We start from the raw sequence: 20,453 nt of genomic DNA, 5'->3' as shown, positions 1-20,453 counted from the left end.
TGCCGCTGCTGTTGTTGTTGTTGCTGCCAAACATTTTATGCTTAAGGCGAACAATTGAATTGAAATACTTTTACATGAACAGTCATCCACCAGTCAGCTTTGGTAAAGGACGAAGGCAGTTATATGGCATGGTATACTTCAAGTCATATGTTGGCGTTGTTAAATTTTTAATATGCAGATGATTCATGTTGATTACCCTAATATTACAAGCTTTAATGGAATTCCGGTATAGACGCCCACTTTTGCTGTTCTCTATTAAATAAAAAATAAGGTTAGGTTCGTCGAGCTGCAAAGAATTGAATATTGTTGTGGTAGAAATATGCTGATAATTTCACCTACAATGGAGCAAAATATATTGACATCTCTAAGAAATAAACCTAAATAATGAACTATCAGTCTGTACGGATTTCATCTTTAGGAATAATCCATATATACAAAAAAAGACAAGTAAAAATAGTATCTTTTTTTGTATTTGCCTTAAAAAGGCGAAGGTCATTTTATAGTGATATTTTAATCAATTCTCTTTCGAGTTGAGCTGTTTTGACCTGGGAGGTACATTGAAAAATTAGGAATTCACCGAAGTCCCACACATTCACCATTATGCTACGTTTCACGGGTGGTTAAATCCGATCATCAGGCATATTCGAATATTATATATTCGAATTATTTATTTTATTTTAATGCCAGCTATTTAATTCCAAACATTTCCTATAGTCTGACTTATGGCAACCCTATTTTTCAATGCGTTATTACAAATACTATGGCAGCTTTTTTCCACCGTTATTAGTATCTGTCCTTCTGTATCAGAAGATTTGTTGACCATCAATATTTGTCAACGGGATAGTATCAGTCGGCTTTGCCGGTATAGATATACCCTTAGCCTGTGTGAACTGAAAATTTTACGCAATCAAAATGCTTTCCCCCAATAATTATGTATTTGAGGTTTTCAGACAAAACTATATTTATATTATAGCTCAAAAGTGTTACGGAGGAGGTCCCTGAAGGAATGCATCCGCATATTTCATTTTGGAAGTGGATCTTATTTTGGGAGTCATTTCCTTTCTATATATAGCGCGCCCTGCAGTCATTTCAGTTAGTCACTCGCCGTATAATTTAGAGGTTTTGGACTACTATGTTAGGAAGCATGGACTTGCCCACGAAAAACATAATACCACATGGAGTATACATTTCCAAAGGATCTTCGATCTTCGAACAGACCCTAAACTGCACTTAAATAAAAATGTTGAACTTGTGTGGGGAGTTACCCTAAGGAGTGGACCGATACCTATTCGTACTTTATTTAAGATTCGCGGAAATATTTTTTTAATAGTTCCACAAACATCCCAAAAGGGACAAAGGAGACTTCTCTCATATCAATGAGTGCACCCCGATTCATATTAGCTCGTGATATGGGACCTACTGTTTATCGCCGAGTCCGGACGGCGTGTCTAAGACACCACTTGTAGAGAAGTTTTACTTCGCTGAAATACTCAGGAGATGTCGCCAACATTACTGAGGGGTATTTTGCCACCGTTGAAAAATGTTTGATGTTTCCTGGCCGGGGAATCGAACCCACGGTCTTTAGCGTGCAAGGTGGGTGTGCATACCATTGCACCACGGTGGCAATGGAAATATTACGATGTGTAAAGTATGGACCAACTCGGTTACTGCCTTTGAGAGTTATAGTGCGCACCATTTAGTGAAAAGTTTTGCAATTTTGTGGAGGAGGCACCGGAAAGTGTGGACCTATATTGCCCATCTAATAAACTAAGTTTGGACAAAACATAACGAAGGCTAAAATTTTGGACCAATAGACTGACACGTTCGAGAGTTGTCGTGTCAGCAACTACAAATGGTGTCATCGTGGTCTTCAGATATCAAACCTATCCAATTTGAAGCAAACAATCAACGATCTCAATAAACATATTTTTAGAACATACAAACTCTGTATAAACGGATCTTAAAAGTCAAAGTAGGAAAGCAAATGGGATTTTTATCCTGTTTTCTCTGGTTCTGGTCAACAGACACTAAACCGTTCAATATTCAAGACAACAATCAACTACAACCTCTCGAAATTATAGAAACCAACATCCACAGTTGGTCCGAGTTCTATGGACGCATTGCGTGTCGACACCATCCACAGTGTATTGTCGCCGTTAACTGCCAGGCCCACTTTAGCACACTCTCCTTCGACCTTCCTCTACTGATCGACCCATGATGTGAATATCGTCAACATATGCAAGTAGCATGTGGCTATTGGTAGTGGATTTGGCAGGTCCAATGGGAATTACTTAAGCGTAAGCGTTCAGCTTGTCGCCTCCAGTCTTAAACTGGCAAGCCGTCGTCCCAAGCGGGTTATTTTTCTTCAACCAGGTTACATCTTGGCTGAGCGGTAAACACTGAATATCATCTTCTGGGATTGGATCTGTGGTATCTTCGTCGTCTTCGCTAGTATGGTATACCAACATGCCATGGTGCTAGAATCGCCACATACCTTTATCCGCAGCATGCTTTACATAACTTCCCTATTGCATAAAAAGTGCAATTTAGGTCTCGATAACATAACGCAATTACCCACTTCATGAAAAGAGCCCCTAAATCCGTTTTTAGGTACCAGAGACAGATCAATACATACCATATTTGTTCGACTATACGGTTCCTTACAACCCTTCAACTGCCACTCTTTTATAATCAAAGTTGTTTCCATGTCTGAGTTTGGTATCGCGGCAAAGCTTATACAGATTTGCAAGATGACATCAACCGACACGTGGTACTCAAATATTCAGTATAGTCGGGCCAAATGTGAATCTTAAATAATACAATTTTGAGGATGTTAATTTGAAATCAGAAATCCAATTTTCCAACGCAAACAAAAACGCAGGATACAAGACACAGATACTATGCACCTTAAGCATAGGTCCTTGTTAGGATTCAGGGGTTGATAATTTCCGCAACGGGATTTTCGAGAAAACAATTTTTGAAATTCGAGGGAATACGGAATCCTAATGGGCAAGAATTAATTGTGGTACAGGCCGAAACGCACCTACCGAACTATCTCCAGAAGTTTTGAGTTCACCCCCGAAGCAGCCACATTCATACACATGGAGATAAAACCAGGGCCTGATTAAGCAGAAAAATGGACGAATGCTTCTTTATACCGTCAGTCTTAAGCCTACAGCCTCATAGGGGCAAAATATGACTCATCGAAATAATGATCTTAAACCGTAAGTATGTTAGGACGAAATCCGTTTCAAACAATTTGGAATACATTTAGTAATGTCTGTCCATCGGTCTGGTTGCCTGGAGCGCAGGATAACTCTCGAACGAATCAACCGATTGGGTCTAAAATTTGGTATTCATAATATTTTGTCTAAATTTAAGTTTGAATATGGACCATATCGCTCCACTTCTTCGGGTATCTCCCCCACAAAAGTTCAAAATTGTTGGCTAAAATGTTACGCACGATAACTCGCAAAGGAAGCAACCAATTTGATCCATTCTTTGCACATCGATTCTATATAGGTCCACTCCTTAGGGTACCTTCCACACAAAACTTCAGTTCAGTGCAACTTAAGACCTTCCCCGGATGATTTTGATTTTTTGTTTTTTTTTTTTTTGCAAAAGGTTGTGCAAAGGGTTGTGAAGGTACATTTCTTAGGCAAAGGCAAGTCCACTTTTTGAAAAATAAACCCACGACAACTTTCGAACCGAATACTACATTGATCCAAACTTTACATATAGTAATAATTCTCCGAATCTTAGATAAAATTCGAAGATGGTGGTTATAGGTCCACTCCCTCCGGTACCTACCCCACAAAAGTTCAAAAATATTTGTTAAAATAGTAAGCGCTTTATCTCATGAACATAAAAACCGATAGGGTCCCCACTTTGATGCTCGTACTATTGCCCAAGCTTAGTTAAAGTTCGAAAATGGTAAACTCCTTAGGGTAAGTTCCTCACAAAAGTTCAACATTTCTGTTTAAGTGCAGTTTAAGGTCTGTTTGTGGTCCTATTTACAGCGAGATTGTGTTTTTCGTGGGCAAGTTCATGCTTTCTCACATAATGATTTAAAAACTCTAAATTAAATTATACTGAAATGATTGGTGGGCGCTCTATCTATCGAAAAGAAATGACTCCCAATTAACACCCACTTCCTCCAAGTATCTCTACCGTAAAACTTTTGAGCTGTAATCCAAGTCAATATTTTGTCGGCAAGTTCAAATGTCCGAAAGGGGTCACACAATTCTGAGAACCCCCCTAAATACATAATTTTTGGGAAAAGGGTTTTGGTTGTGTATACGGTATTCGATCTTTCCATAGATGAAAGTTTCAATTACATAGGCTGAGTGCATATGTTTGTCGACTTTTACTTTTTAAATACTATAAAAACAATTGTTGGAAGAAGCTTCCCTGACATCTAAATCTTTATTGAAAATGTATATAGGGTCAAATCCATGACGCATACTGTTCCAAAATAATGGATGAAGTTTTAAGTCGCTTATATTGGGATTTTAAGTCATTAATAACTAGAGCACTTATGTCTAATATAAGTACCCCTATACATTATTGATGCAACCGTGGTGCAACAATTTAGCCTTGTACACAAAGGGTCAGTCATGTAAAACTTCTTAATATGTTCGACATGCCACTCTTTCATTGAGCTGAACAATAAAAACTGCTGCGGTGGTAGTGGTAAACAAATATTTTATAAAATATCCGCTAATTAGTCAAGAATAAGTGGTTTTGTTACACATTCATACACATACGAGTATATATTTTAACACCTTTCACTTATATATAACACTTAAAATTACTTTTAAATAGTTTTACATATACATATAATTATAGTACATAACAAGTAAGAAAAGCGTTAAGTTCGACCTCCACCACTGTATTGAAGTGAATTCCAAAAATACCGATAACTGAGAGGTACCGTTCTATGTGGGCTATATGCAGACGCGGACCTATACCGACAAATTTCAGGTGGAAAGTTGTATACCCCCAACTAAGGCTACATACCAAATTTCAGCCATTTCGATGTGATAATGAGGCTAAAACCTTCAAAATACCGAAAATCGGAACATATCGTCCTATGGGGGCTATATCAAAACGTGGACCTATATAAACATTTTATGGTAGAAATGTTTCTTAACGTCTGGAAACACAAACTACCAAGTTTCAACCAATTCTGTGGTCAAATGGGACTAATGGGACCTATATAAACAAACTTTGGTGGAATTGTTTTTTAGCCTCTGGAAACACAAAATACCAAATTACAACATATTCGGTTGTAAAATGGGACAAATATCGTACAAATTCCTTAAAACGACGACGCGTCACGCGTTACTTTGTATGGGGGCTATACGAAAACGTGGACCTACATGGCCCGCCTTCAATACCAAAGTCCTACTGACATATAATAGATTTTACCAAAATTTCATCCACATACTTCAATCCGTTCGGACGCTAGAGTGATTTCCACAGACGGATAGACGTACAGACATGGCTATCAAGATCAAGAATATATATAGTTTGTGGGGTCTACAATGATTATTTCGAATAGTTACAAACGGAAAACTTAATATACCCTCATCTTATTAATTTTTTCATTAATTTGCAGTCAATGATATATATTTTTTAGATAAGGTACCTCCATATGCCCCCTACATTTCCACAAAACCATGTTGCACCATTCGCATCATATATCCTTGGTACTTACCATAATTTACCAGACAAAATACATCTTCACCATAAACTAACCTAACAACCAGTCAGTCGTTGTGTATAAGAATCATGTCTACAGGAAACGGAAACAAAGGAACAGAAACAAACGAACACATCAACAGCCACATGTAGAAACGAAGCAACAACAAACGAAGAAAACAATTTTAGAAAAGAAGAAGAAGTAGAAAAAAGCGGAAGATAATTTATCATATTGTCATGCATAAAATCGTAAATCGCAAAGCTAATTGTCTCATTAGTCAAGACAGGGGGTGCAGAGATACATACATGGCATGTATTTATATAGAGAAAGAAAACTAAATTCACTTTATTACACTACACACTCACTTATGACGAATGTGTACACCCACACATTTGTAGTTGAGATGTGATTACTTTCGAGATTATCTTGGGGAGAAAACACAGAGGAAATGCTTTGGTGTACAAATTGTCCTTAATCTACAATAAAATGGAAAAACTTTACAAATCACAAGAATGAAATTCAATTTTCTTTTAACAACACTCACGTAGATACACTACTCACACGTACATACATATGTATGTACATAAAATGTAGTTTTCTAAATGGCAATTTACTTTCTGAAATGAAAAGTGCAAAACGAAATTGTTTCTTCGTTTGAGAAACTCATAACGAGGAAAATTATTATGTTACACTTTTCCCACTTCTTACTTCACAAACATTAAAAGAGATTTGAGGTCTGTTTCTGTATGCCGATTCGGATGTCACGAAGAATGAACCTGCCCAGGAAAAAATGATATCGTTGTAATCAGAATCACAAGGTCTACCTTTGATGAAAATCGAACTGCACCTAAGCGAAAGTTGTGAACTTTTGTGAGGGAGGTACCGTAAAGCAGGGGTGCTCACAACTGTATTTAAGAGAAATTTATATTTTCGTTATTCCTGAGGTTTCCTTAAAAAATTGTTTTACAATTTTTTTAAATAATTGTAATTCTAAAAATTTTCTAAGATGAATTAATTCAAAAATTACAACAAACTTCGATGTGTTGTTGGATTAACAACATTAAAGAGAATCTTGCATTTACGGTAGCGTAAAGACGCGAGCACCAATGCCGTAAAGAGTTGAAAGATATAGTCTATCTTGAGAGAAAAACTACGATGTGCAAAGGTTGGACCAGTGTCAGTCATACTTTAAACGCCAATCAACCATTTTATTTGGTCGTTGGAGCTTTCAGGTCATGCTTCCATTACCTAAAAGCTCATGCCCACGAAAAACATTATATCGCTTGAAACACAACTACAAGGGGTACATTTCCAAAAAAATTTAAAAAATTTTCAAAACTATGCTCGAACCACCCACCCACGAGCAAACTTTTTTGAGGGAGGTACTGCAACATGTTGACCCAGAAAGAACTTCTTGGAGCTTGTTGTGCGTTCGGAAGAAATTTTGGAATGCGCAAAGTTTCGTCCAAACAGGATACTCAGTACGTAAGTCATCAGTTGTTGTTCTGTAGCAACGCAAATGTGTTCGCTCGTATATTATTTCAGTTATAAGGTTTTGGTCCTTCTGTATTTGGACTCAAAAATTCTGCAACCTGGACTGGATGCGTTCATAAAGAAACAGGAGACAATTGGGTGAGGTTAGCTGGACTCCTAAACAGATACAGCGTGTCGCGTGATCCCAGTATGGCGTTCTTCTGCTGCGATAGAAGGGGAGGGGGGGTGTAAAAAATAACCACGAATTTCGCACGACAAGTCCTTGTTATACATTCAGCATTTATGCTAACGAGGGTAACGAGGGTACTTTCATACGGGCAAAATGTGCCTCATCGAAATAATGGTTTTAGACCCCAAGTATGGTTGGACGAAATGTGTTTCAAACAATTTGGAGTCGATTGAGCAATGTCCGTCCGTCTGTCTGTCTGTCTGGCTGGAGCGCACGATAACTCTCGAACGGATGAACCGATTCGGTTCAAATTTTTTGGCTTTCGTAATATTTTGCCTAAACTTAGTTTAAGTTCGAAGATGGGCTATATCGGTCCACTCCTTCCGGTACCTCCCCCACAAAAGTTAGAAAATGTTCGGAAAACTTGGCGCACGATAACTCTGGAAGGAAGTAACCGATTTGGTCCATACTGTGCCCATCGTGAACTGTGTACCAGACTTAGATAAGATTTCAATATGGACTCAATCGGTCCACTCCTTCGGGTACCTCCCACACAAAATTTCGGAAAAGTTCAGTTTAGGGCCATCTCTCGAATCGCTTTGAGTTTTGTTTTAGAAACTTGTATTCACTGCCCCCCATACGACGATACAAGTTTCATCAGGGGCAAGTCCATACTTCCTGAGAAAATAGCCTGAAAGTTGCAACAAACCCCTATGACACCGTGTGAGGTGATTGGAGCACAAGATAACTATCGAACGGATCTGCCGATTCGATCCAATATTTGGCCTTAGTAATATTTTGTCCAAACATAGTTTAAGTTCGAAGATAAGCCATATCGGTCCACTCCTTCAGGTACCTCCCCCACAAAAGTCCAAAAATGTTCGGAAAAATTGTGCGTACGATAAACTCTTGAAGAGAGTGGCCGAATTGGACCATACTTTACACATCCTAATATATCTACCAGATATAGATCAGGTTCAAATATGGACTATATTTGTCCACTCCATCCGGTACCTCCCACACAAAATTTCGGATACATGTTCACTTTAAGACCTGCTTTCGAATCACTTTGATTTTTGTTGAATTGATTTCGTTGTAATCAAAATCACAACGACTACCATCATAAACATTTCAAAACAATCCTCGAACTGCTCTAAAAACGTGAGTGAGGTACCTACCGGAGGAAGGTATCTTCGAACTTCATTTAAGTTTGAGAGAACTATTACGGTCTGCAAATATTGGACCAATACCAGACTCTTCTTTCAAAACTTATTATGCCAAACAACCATTCATTTGGTCGTTGGATTTAATTGAACTTTTTGGTCATCGAAGAGCAAGAACTTGCTAACGATAAACATATCGCTTTAAAAAGGACCAGAAAGGGGTACCTTCGGTAATAGTTTCAAAAAAGGTTTTCAGCGCTCGCGAGTTTTTTTGTTAACTGTTTTCTGTCTCACACAGAGACTTCGGAATTCTGTACCAAACAAAAGCTTTGGCTTCCTGAAATAAAATAAAATAAAATAAAATAAAATAAAATAAAATAAAATAAAATAAAATAAAATAAAATAAAATAAAATAAAATAAAATAAAATAAAATAAAATAAAATAAAATAAAATAAAATAAAATAAAACAAAACAAAATAAAATAAAATAAAATAAAATAAAATAAAATAACATAAAATAACATAAAATAACATAAAATAAAATAAAATAAAATAAAATAAAATAAAATAAAATAAAATAAAATAAAATAAAATAAAATAAAATAAAATAAAATAAAATAAAATAAAATAAAATAAAATAAAATAAAATAAAATAAAATAAAATAAAATAAAATAAAATAAAATAAAATAAAATAAAATAAAATAAAATAAAATAAAATAAAATAAAATAAAATAAAATAAAATAAAATAAAATAAAATAAAATAAAATAAAATAAAATAAAATAAAATAAAATAAAATAAAATAAAATAAAATAAAATAAAATAAAATAAAATAAAATAAAATAAAATAAAATAAAATAAAATAAAATAAAATAAAATAAAATAAAATAAAATAAAATAAAATAAAATAAAATAAAATAAAATAAAATAAAATAAAATAAAATAAAAACCCACGTCCTTGAAAACATATCAAAAAAATGTTGTCACGGCGTGTTAGCGTTCAAAGCCAAAACTCATAACTTCAAAGGCAGCGCAAAAAAGCGTTTGTCGTGAAGAAAATACATTTCTGTGGCCAAGTATCTGCGTAAATGTACAAAACACATTTGCATCTGAAAAACGATAAGTTCTAGGACAGAGAAGCCATTACATAGTCGATACGTCTGAAGATTTGCTTTACCACCAATGAAACCAGGTAACGTAAGCTTCGTTCCCGTACTTTTTAATGGTAAAACTCGTAAAAGAGAGCACTGCAAAAATTTTGTTCTCACACACAAGTTTTTTGAAATAGTTCGGGAACGGAAAAATGGAAAATACGTCAAAAAAACTGGAACAAATGTCAAAGTCGGCGTATCAGCCAATCAGACGCCGGCAACCATGTTACTATTTTTTTACTCGCCCAAATTTGTCGTGTAAAAAGTTTTTAAAGAGAGCGTCATTCAGCGCCATTTTTGTTTAAAGAGAAGTGAACATTTTACAACTTTTTTGTGTACGGGAACGCTTTTTCGAGTAAAATGTGTAAAAGTCGTAAAAATTGTAAAAACTTTTTAGTTCTGGAACACAGCTGTAATTTGGTGACTATGTGGGTTCGAGTCCTTGGCTTTCCTTTTTCACTTGCAAATAATTTCCGATCATCAAGCTTAACTCTAAACGAGAAAATTAATAAAAAATCATTAAAAATGATCTTCGCCCTTACAGGCAAAATTTCCAAAAAAAAAAAAAATAATAATAAATAAATAAATAAAATAAAATAGAATAAAATAAAATAAAATAAAATAAAATAAAATAAAATAAAATAAAATAAAATAAAATAAAATAAAATAAAATAAAATAAAATAAAATAAAATAAAATAAAATAAAATAAAATAAAATAAAATAAAATAAAATAAAATAAAATAAAATAAAATAAAATAAAATAAAATAAAATAAAATAAAATAAAATAAAATAAAATAAAATAAAATAAAATAAAATAAAATAAAATAAAATAAAATAAAATAAAATAAAATAAAATAAAATAAAATAAAATAAAATAAAATAAAATAAAATAAAATAAAATAAAATAAAATAAAATAAAATAAAATAAAATAAAATAAAATAAAATATAATAAAATAAAATATGAAGTGTATTGAAATTGAAAACAAATTCCACCTCAACTGTTCTAAAAATATATTTTTTTTTTGGGCGAAATCTATAACTCTGTGTGTGCGTTCAAAAATACAAAAACAAAATACATGTATTTCAAATGTAACACGCAGAGTTATATGTTTCGCCCCTTTAGCTTATTTGTCAACAACTAGTGGCCACACTACACAGTGGTGTAGGATATAACTTATAATTTTAATGGTAAAAATAACCACTTATTTCGCGCGACATGACCTTGATTAAATAATGGGTTAGAAAGGAGTACTTTTGCTGGATTGATTCGAAAGTTAGCGTGCGCATCATTTTAGGCAAAAATTTTGAACTTTTGTGGAATAGATCGACATGATTTAAGTTTGGACAAAATATTAAGGGGTGCAAAGTCTGGACCAAATCGATTGATTCGTTCAAGAGTTATTCTTCAGCTAATTGGACTGCAAATTGTCTGAAATGCATTTCTTCCAAACATATTTAGGTCCTAAAACCATTTTTTTTTCTTTTTTTTTTTTTTTTTGAGGTACATACAGTATAATCTCGATAATCCGGACACCATATGGTTCGGCGGTGTCTGAATTATCAAATTGTCCGGATTACCGAATAGTACCAGAAATAAATAATGTTTAATGATTAAGTCACTCGGGGTGGGAGTATAATAACACTTTCTTATAGGTAATTGCTAAATCCGAACCAGTGAAATATAGAAGTAACAAGTAAGAACGGCGTTAAGTTCGGCCGGTCCGAACTTGATATACCCTCCATCACGAGTTGTATTGAAATAAAATGGAAAAATTATCAATTCGTGTATGAAGAGGACTTAATACAAAATTTCAGCAATTTCGGGAAAACAATATGAGGCACCGTTCTATCGGGGGTATTTCACAACGTTGATCTATACCGACAAATATCTGACGGAAAGTTTTTAGACTCAAAGAAAATTCAATACCAAATTTCAGCCATTTTCGTAAAATATTGAAGCCACAATCTTCAAAATACCGAACATCGGTCGCGGACCTATACCGGCAAATTTAAAGGGGAAGTTTGAGTATCCCCAACCAAGTCGAAATACCAAATTTCAACCATTTCGGAGGAAAATTGTGGCCACAATCTTCAAAATACCGAAAATCGGGAGGTACCGTTGTATGGGGACTATATGAAGGCGTGGACCTATATGACAAATTTAATAAGGAAAGTTGAGAACCCTCAAACGATGTCTAAATACCAAATTTCAGCCATTTCGGAGGAAAATTGAGGCCACTACCTTCAAAATACCGAAAATCGGGAGGTACCGTTCTATGGGGGCTATATGAAGGCATGGACCGTTACCGACAAAATTCAGGGGGAAGGTTTTATACCCTCAACGTAGACTAAGTACCAAATTTCAACCATATTGGTGTCATAATGAAACTAAAACCTTCAAAATACCGAAAATCGGGAGGTGCCGTTCTATGGGGGCTATATGAAGACGTGGACCGGTACCGACAAAATTCTTTATACCCTTAAAGAAGACTAAGTGCCAAATTTCAGCCATTTCGGTGTGATAATGAAGCTAGTACCTTCAAAATACCGAAAATCGGGTGGTACCGTTCTATGGGAGCTATATCAATACCAACCATCCTGCAAGTAATAATAACTTCTGTACCAAATATTGACTCTCTATCTTTAAAATTGCGAGCTGTATCTTGATTTCAACAGACAGACAGACGGACATGGTTGAATCGACATAGAATTTTATGCTGATCAATAATATATATACTTTATAGGGTCTCCGACGAATATTTTGATGTGTTACAAACGGAATGACAAATGTAATTATACCCTCCATATGGTGGAGGGTATAAAAATGCTCTAAGTGTAAAAATTGTGATGTCCGCATTATCGAGTAGAAAAATCTCTGTATTTGACACAATCAAAGTGTTTATACCCTATATCAAAATGGTTAGGCCCTCTAAATATGAAAGTAGCGATATTTTACTCAAAATATTCATATACTCGACACTCTCCTGTCATTTTTGTAGTTTCATTCCTTCTGAAAAAATTTCATTTTAAAAATTTATTTAAGCATGAAATTGTTGGCTTAGTAAATTTACTTTCCTCTCCTCACTTTCCCTTAGGTTCCATCATTGCAATTTTGTCATAATCAAACAAATGAAATTCTCGTAACAGCTTGAAAAACTTTTTCAATTTGTGAGGACTAGCAACAAAAAATGATTATTATTTGCCTTTGGGCCACCACAACAATGAAAACAATTGTAATTTTTTGTGGTTTTTTTGTTGTTGTTGCCACACCAAAGTAAACATATGAAAGGACGACCAATGTGTTTAACTAAATTTCATCCTTTCAGTAAAAACTTATTATTGTCTTTCCATTTTTTTGTTTATAAACTAATTTGTCTATTTGCTTTGCATCTTTTTTATTTTTAGGTATGGTTTCAAAATCGTCGTGCCAAGTGGCGTAAAGCGGAACGCCTCAAGGATGAACAACGCAAGCGTGAAAATGGCGACTGTAGTAGTGTTTCATTGGATAAGGTAACCAAAAACAACAATAACAAAGGAAAAAACAAACAAAAACTGATATGTATTTACTATGTGCATTACAATACTAACAATAATGCAAAATATGTGGCGGAAAATTGATAGTCACATTGATGGAAAAAGGGATAGTTAAGTTGTCTTAGGAAAAAGAATATGTCGAAAAAAGAAAACAAATACTTGTTTGCAAACCTAAAAAAGGGGGAAATATTGAATATTGAAGGAGGAAGTCAGTGGTTAAAGGGTGATTTTTGTTCCTTCATAACACAAAAGAAGCATGACTTGGAAAAATATTTCTCCTCATAAGGTACTATCTATCTACACCTTCAATAAATTTCTCCAACATGGCTTAAATACAAATTTCCCTCTTTAAAAACTATTTCCTCAATAATTTTTGGATTTATAATATCTGTAATTATTGCGACCAAAAAAAATATTGATACGATTCGATTTTCACAAATTCTTGTAGAATTAGGGCCAGTTTCACTATGTCGAATGGAAATGATTGCGAACGAATAACACCTAAACTTTGGTTTTCATGGCAATATTGACTTTGTGTTTTCTGTAAAACAACTACAAAATTTAAAATTCATACACGAGTTTATTTGTTTTCTTTCGTTTTCATTTTCGTTCGACATAGTGAAACAGGCTGTTAGTTTTTTAGCCACAACAATGAAATGGTAAAATTAGTTGATCGATTGGAACATAAATACGGCCTTTGGAGACCATACAAAGTACTATGGAAAAAAAGATCGCTTAGGTGGCACTGGTTAGCGTTAACTGATCGCCATAAAATTTGGTTTTGGATCAAATGGAAAAAATAGGGGCTAGAAGCTCCAAAAACAATTTGTTTGGGTCGCCCTAAAGTTTATGTGTATTTATGAAATATTTTATATTTATATTTTTACAGCTCCATGACAGCCGTGAATCATCACCCGACATAACCGGTGAAATGGATGACGACGAACCCCATCCTCGCTCCCACAGCCCAGGGCCTGGGTCTTCCCATAGTCCCCATGGCACGGGTGCAGATTCCGACAATGAACGTCCTCTCTCCTCCAATCACATGAATAGTGGTCATTCCGGTTCACAATCTGTGGGTTCCATTAGTGCCGGTTCACCTTCACCAGGTGCTCGAACGCCTCGTAACCCCACAAATAGTCCCTCAAATTCACGTAACACCGACTCCCCCATTGAAGTGGGTGGACCCATATCCTTGGCAACGCGTTCAAGTGGCTCCTCAACAGCACCAACCACAACTCTAAATACATCAGCATCGAATCATCACTTTGGTACACATATTTTTGGGACATTCGGTAGTAGCCACAACAACAATGCAATGATGGCAGCAGCGGCAGCAGGAACCAATGCTGCAACAGGAGGAAGTGGCAATGGCGGTGGCAATAATAATGAAACGTAAGTACAAAATTAAACGTAATTGAAGGAAAACAACATTTGCAAGGATGCTTGGATGGATAGGGGAGGAGAAGAAAATCAATAAAATGATTATCTGTTTGTTAATGTGTAACACGTGACCCAAAGCTAAAAATCCAGTCAAGCCTCATTACATTTCAGTGGAAACTTAAAGAAGAGAAATCTTAATGTTTCCGGCGAGCGTGATGTTTCCGTTAAAATAAGAACTTTATCCGTTTAAATTTATCAACACCGGCTGACTTTGTTGGCAAAACAAACATGGCCCACAACAGGGCGAACACGCGCCCAAGCCATAGGACATTCGACAACATTATTGCACATCTTTTGTTTTGTTTTCTTCCAAACAATGCCAGGAAACAAAGAACACAATGAGAACGTGTGCCCACCATTTATACGACAATGACTTTGGCCAAGCAAACTGAAACCACTGCTGAGAAACCAGTTTGAAAACTTCGCAAGAATTGAAAAAAATATTTGGAGTGATTTTTTTCTACTTTTTTTATGACCCACTGTGAGCAACCGCAAAACGAGTATTAAAGGGAGTTTTGTTACAAATATTTGCAACCTGAGAATTGCAAAAAAATCCTCATTAATAATTTCAAAATTATTACCAAATTTCAAAAATTACACCCCTAATTTAGATTACACCTCTCAAAGTATTTAAAACGCTTAAAAACAACTTGTAATCGTTCCTACTCATACTACGAAACCTCACCTCAACCAATATTCCCTGTTTGGGTTTCAGATTCAAAACGGCGACATTGTAATACAATGGGTGTGTGTTTTTGATACCCACTTCAAGTGGGGTGACATTGATTCATCTCAATTGGGTTGTAATGGAAACTGAACGAAACAACAACAAAAACAATTACCCCTGAACCCAAGAAAATCGCTCACACACACACCTAATGTTGCTTTTTAAACAATTAACGGTAGCATTTACCAGCAAAAGTTGCTACTTTATTACTCTGTTGGACATTGCATACTTTTAGGAATGTCATTATTAACTCAGTTGTTTCAGTTGTGAATCGTTCGTGGGATGGTGTTTGGCATTTTGCTACTCTTGTTGCAATTCCCTTTTCTCACTGGGTGGCTTGGCTTAGTTGATGGGGTGTTACATACACACTGATCCCTAATGTTTGCTGTTGTTGTAAATAAACATGCTTAAGTGGTCTAATAATGATACGTCGTTGTACATCAACAATTAGCTTTTGTTGAAATCCTCCACCACTTTTGGCATTTATTTTGTGAATTTTTTTCTTTAAAAGTCCCGGTCATTATTGTAAATTTATTTACCATTATTGAGTTGGCGGTCTTAAACGAGGGGAGAAAACGGAAGGAAGGTGTTTAGATTTAATGTTTTTGTGTTTAACTTGTTGTTGAAAATTCATTACGTTTTATATTTATAGCCTCTATTATGTGAAATATTGAAAAAAGGAAAAAATTCATTAACTCAAGGAGGTGCTTAAACAATAAAACAATTATGAATTTTGTAATCGTTTGGGATACTTTAAGTGGGAAAGGACATAAATGCATAAAATGAATTTAATTAATAATTGATTTTGAGTTTTAGATTTTTTTAATTTTTTCATATAGATTGCTCTACACACATAATTTATGAATATGTTGACGTAGCACCCTCGTTTGGCCGGAGAATGAGGTGTGCATTTTGTTCGTTCTTTATATTGTATGACTTTCAGCAGAGAGTAACTACAGTGTCTTCCCGAATCCTTCTGAAGGGTCCATAGTTTCCCGCCTAGTTTCAGCCGCTCCTCCTGGAGTTCAGACGCTGTCTTGTATCTTCTTGTTTATATTATATAGCATTTATATCGAAATTATTTGAAAAATGCAAATTGGAATTTTATACGAACTACATAAAATTAATTTTTAAACAAAAAAATTTCGAAGTAAAAAATGTTTCTCGAAACAATTTTTCTCGTGGAGAAAAAACATTTACCAAATGTTCGAAAATGATATCGTTTTTAAACTTTTGAAAAAAAAAAAATTTGAAACACGAAAAACATTTGCCAAACATTCGACGGTGATAGTCGTTTTCGAAAGTTGTGCCGAACATTCGAATAATATCTGTAACTGGTATGGGGGGTAAATAAAAACCCTAGAACCATGAAAATATGTGGCATACTAACCTCAGGAACTCAGCTGGCGATTTCAACTCTTTTCTAAAAATAATTTATTCTTTAAATAATTCATAATTCTTTAAATAATCGTTTGCGACCCTATAAAGTCCATATATTCTTGATCAGGGTAAAATTCTGAGTCGATCTTTACTGATCCGTAGGTCCGTCCGTCCATTGTAATCACTCTAGCATCCACAATAATAGATATAGGATACTGAAATTTTAGAAAGATGCATCTTTTGTTTGCATGCTGGTCAAGTTCGATGTTGGGTCACATCGATCCACGTTTTTGGTATAGCACCCATATGGCGGTACCGCCAGATTTCAGGTACTTTGATAATTTAGTAACCTTTTCATACCGAATTAGCTATAATTTCACATTTAGGTTTCCTGGCGACCAACAAACTTATATTCTAAAAATTATAGCCCTAGGTCCATATTTTGGTATAGCCCCCATATAACGGTACCTCCCGATTTTCGGTATTTTGAGGATTTTAGCTACAATTATTAACCGAACTATCTGTAATATGATATTTACGGTCCTCAGTGGTCACGAAAGTAGTTCGCCAAAAATCGTCAACATAGGTCCATGGTTTGGTATAGCCCCATATATATCGATACCTCCTGATTTTCGGTAGTTTAAGGATTTTAGCTACAAATTTTAACCGAACTAGCTGTAATTTGACAGAGGTCACTAAAGTAGTTTGCCAAAAATCGTCAACATACATAGGTCCATGGTATAGCCCCCATATAACGGTAACTTCCGATTTTCGGTATTTTGAGGATTTTGGCTACAATTTTTAACCGAACTAGCTGTAATTTGACATTTGAAGTTCTCAGTTGTCACGAAACTTCTTCACTAAAAAGCGTCAACATAGGTCCACACTTTGATATAGCCTCCATATAAAGGTACCACCTGGTTGAGCACATTTTTATATATTATTGATCAGCATAAAATTCTATGTCGATTTGACCATATCCGTCTGTCCGTCCGTCTGTCTGTTGAAATCAAGATACAGTTCACAATTTTAAAGATAGAGATTTGGTACAGAAGTTTTTATTACTTGCAGGATGGTTGGTATTGAAAATGGGATATATCGGTCCACGTTTTGATATAGCCCCCATAGAACGGTACCTCCCGATTTTCGCTATTTTTAAGGTTTTAGCTTCATTATCTTACCAAAATGGCTCAAATTCGGTACGTAGTCTTCTTAAGAGGTATAAAACTTTCCCCCAGATGTTTGTCGGTATCGGTCCACACCTTCATATAGCCTCCATAGAACGGTACCTCCCGATTTTCGGTATTTTTAAGGTTTTAGCTTCATTATCACACCGAAATGGCTGAAATTTGGTACTTAGTCTACATTGGTGGTACAAAACTTTCCCCCAGAACTTTGTCGGTATCGGTCTATGCCTTCATATAGCCCCCATAGAACGGTACCTCCCGATTTTCGGTATTTTGAACGTTGTGGCCTCAATATTCCACCGAAATGGCTGAAATTTGGTATTTAGACTTCGTTGGGGGTACTCAAACTTCTCCTTTAAATTTGTCGGTATAGGTCCACGCCTTCATATAGCCCCCATGGAAAGGTACCTCCCGATTTTTCGTATTTTGAAGGTTGTGTCTTCAATATTCCACCAAAATGGCTGAAATTTGGTATTTAGTCTTTAATGTGATATAAAACTGTTTGCCAGAAATATGTCCACGCTTTCATATTGCCCCATTTCTGACTAAAATTCGTCGGTGTAGGTCCACGTTTCGATATAGACCTCATAGAACGGTACCTCCCGATTTTCGTAATACTGAAGATTGTGACGTCAATATCCAACCGAAATGGCTGAAATTCGTTATTTCGTCTTCCAAGAGTTATAAAATATTCCAGAAGAGTATTATCAGTATAGGTCCACGTCTTCCTATATCCCCATAGAAGCGTACTTCTTGATTTTCGGTATTTTTAAGTTTTAGCCACATTCTCTTACCGAATTATAGGAAATTTTCTTTGAGTCTAAAAACTTTCCGTCGGAAATTTGTCGGTATAAATCGACGTTTTGAAATAACCCCCATAGGAAGGTGCCTCACATTGTTTTTACCGAAATTACTGAAATTTAGTATTAAGTCTTCTTCATTCACGAAAGGAAACTATACAACTTGTGGTGGAGGTTATAACAAGATCGGCTCGGCCGAACTTAACGCCGTTCTTACTTGTTTAGATTATATTAGATAATTTAGGCATACCCCAAATGCCGGGGTCAAAAAAATGTTTGTATCTAAAATTGTGGACAGGAAATTAAACTGATAATGACAATTTAGCTAAGAATATTTTATGATGGAGGGTATAAAAAGTTCGGGTCGGCCGAACTTAACGACTTTTTACTTGTTAAATATTTGATTCAGAACTAACTAGATGACCTCACTATGGCCGAGCGGTATGTATTCAATATAATTTTCTGTGATTAGTGCTATCGTAGTTATAACTACTACGGTACTGAATCAAGTCGGCATTTTTCCTATAATCGATCATACGACCATAATCGACAAATACGTGACGCTTTGAGTATCGATGTGTTTGAATTTGGTGCTGCTAACAACCATGTTTTTTGGCGGCGCGAACATAATCATACTCATTCCGGGGTAACATGTTTCACTAACCTCCATAGTTCTTGACAGATTTGTCCTTAAAATCGCCAAAAATAATTTGAGTGTCATGATCAGGATAGCGTGTCATGATCTTTCTAAGAGCTAGTAAAATATTCATTGTTCTTCTCGTTCTTGGCTTCGGCCTTAGCATGAATGCAGAGAAGACAGATTTTGTAGGATTTAACTTTTCCTGGAATTGTTGTTAATCTTTCATCAGCCTGAATAAATCTTCACGCAGATAAGGGATATTGTTGAAATATCTTGAGAGCAAAATTGTGTATTGTAAATATGTAAAACTATATATTGTTGGGTCTACCATACAGCCGAATTTTTGTCTTTTATCATTTGATTTTTTTGTTACCAATTTCCTGTTCCATTACACTTCCCACCAAAACACTCATTACATATCTCCTTACTAGCCCATTATTTTAAGAAGAGCATGTTGTCGATCCAATTCGAATTTGGGTCAACTCCTTCGGGTTCCTCCCCCTACAAAAGTTAAAAATATATAGTTGGTTCTATTCAAGTGGATCGGAGTGTACACTCCATTTCATTTCAATAGCACACTTTAAATTTTTATTTTTTACTGTATTTCAGTTGACATTCGTCGAATTTCCTGGGATATGCTTATATATCTTGTTTTGTACACTTATGGATTATCTTTCAACAAAAAGTGTTGCTTTGATAAAGTCCCGTTAGATGGTGCATTTTTTGGATGTTCCTCAAATATCTTAAAAGCCCACTCCTACAAATCTATATAAAATGTTCCTTCGGGTACTCAAAACATCCTCATAAATTCACGTCTATTATCCTCTTTTCTTTCCACCACCTACTGGTTTTATGGTGTATTACAAAATCACTTATTTAATGATAAACAAATCCTCCTCATCAATCGGCCATGATAACACCCAATTTTCCAACCCTCCTCCTCCATGATATTTGTCGCACAAATAAAATAACTCTCAAATCGAAATGGTAACACAATTGTCATTATATGACGTAACGCACAATCGGAATCCCACAAACAAACTCGACACTCGACAGCA

At 35.2% G+C, this 20,453-nt stretch overlaps 1 protein-coding gene across 1 annotated transcript in view; it reads left to right on the top strand.

The window, feature by feature from the left end:
* The window catches only part of Drgx (Dorsal root ganglia homeobox), a 165,294-nt gene that overhangs the window by 120,866 nt on the left and 23,975 nt on the right, over nucleotides 1-20,453 (top strand). Inside the window, exons 5-6 of the mRNA XM_073964688.1 lie at nucleotides 13,090-13,194; nucleotides 14,108-14,613. Of these exons, the coding sequence (XP_073820789.1) occupies nucleotides 13,090-13,194; nucleotides 14,108-14,613 (611 nt within the window). The remainder of the gene's footprint in view (nucleotides 1-13,089; nucleotides 13,195-14,107; nucleotides 14,614-20,453) is intronic.

This window comes from Musca autumnalis, unplaced genomic scaffold, assembly GCF_047663935.1.
Source record: "Musca autumnalis isolate F117 unplaced genomic scaffold, ASM4766393v1 scaffold_2, whole genome shotgun sequence".
Lineage (NCBI taxonomy): Eukaryota > Metazoa > Arthropoda > Insecta > Diptera > Muscidae > Musca > Musca autumnalis.
Note: the sequence above shows the minus strand (reverse complement) of the source record. Positions and strands in the feature narration are given on the sequence as shown.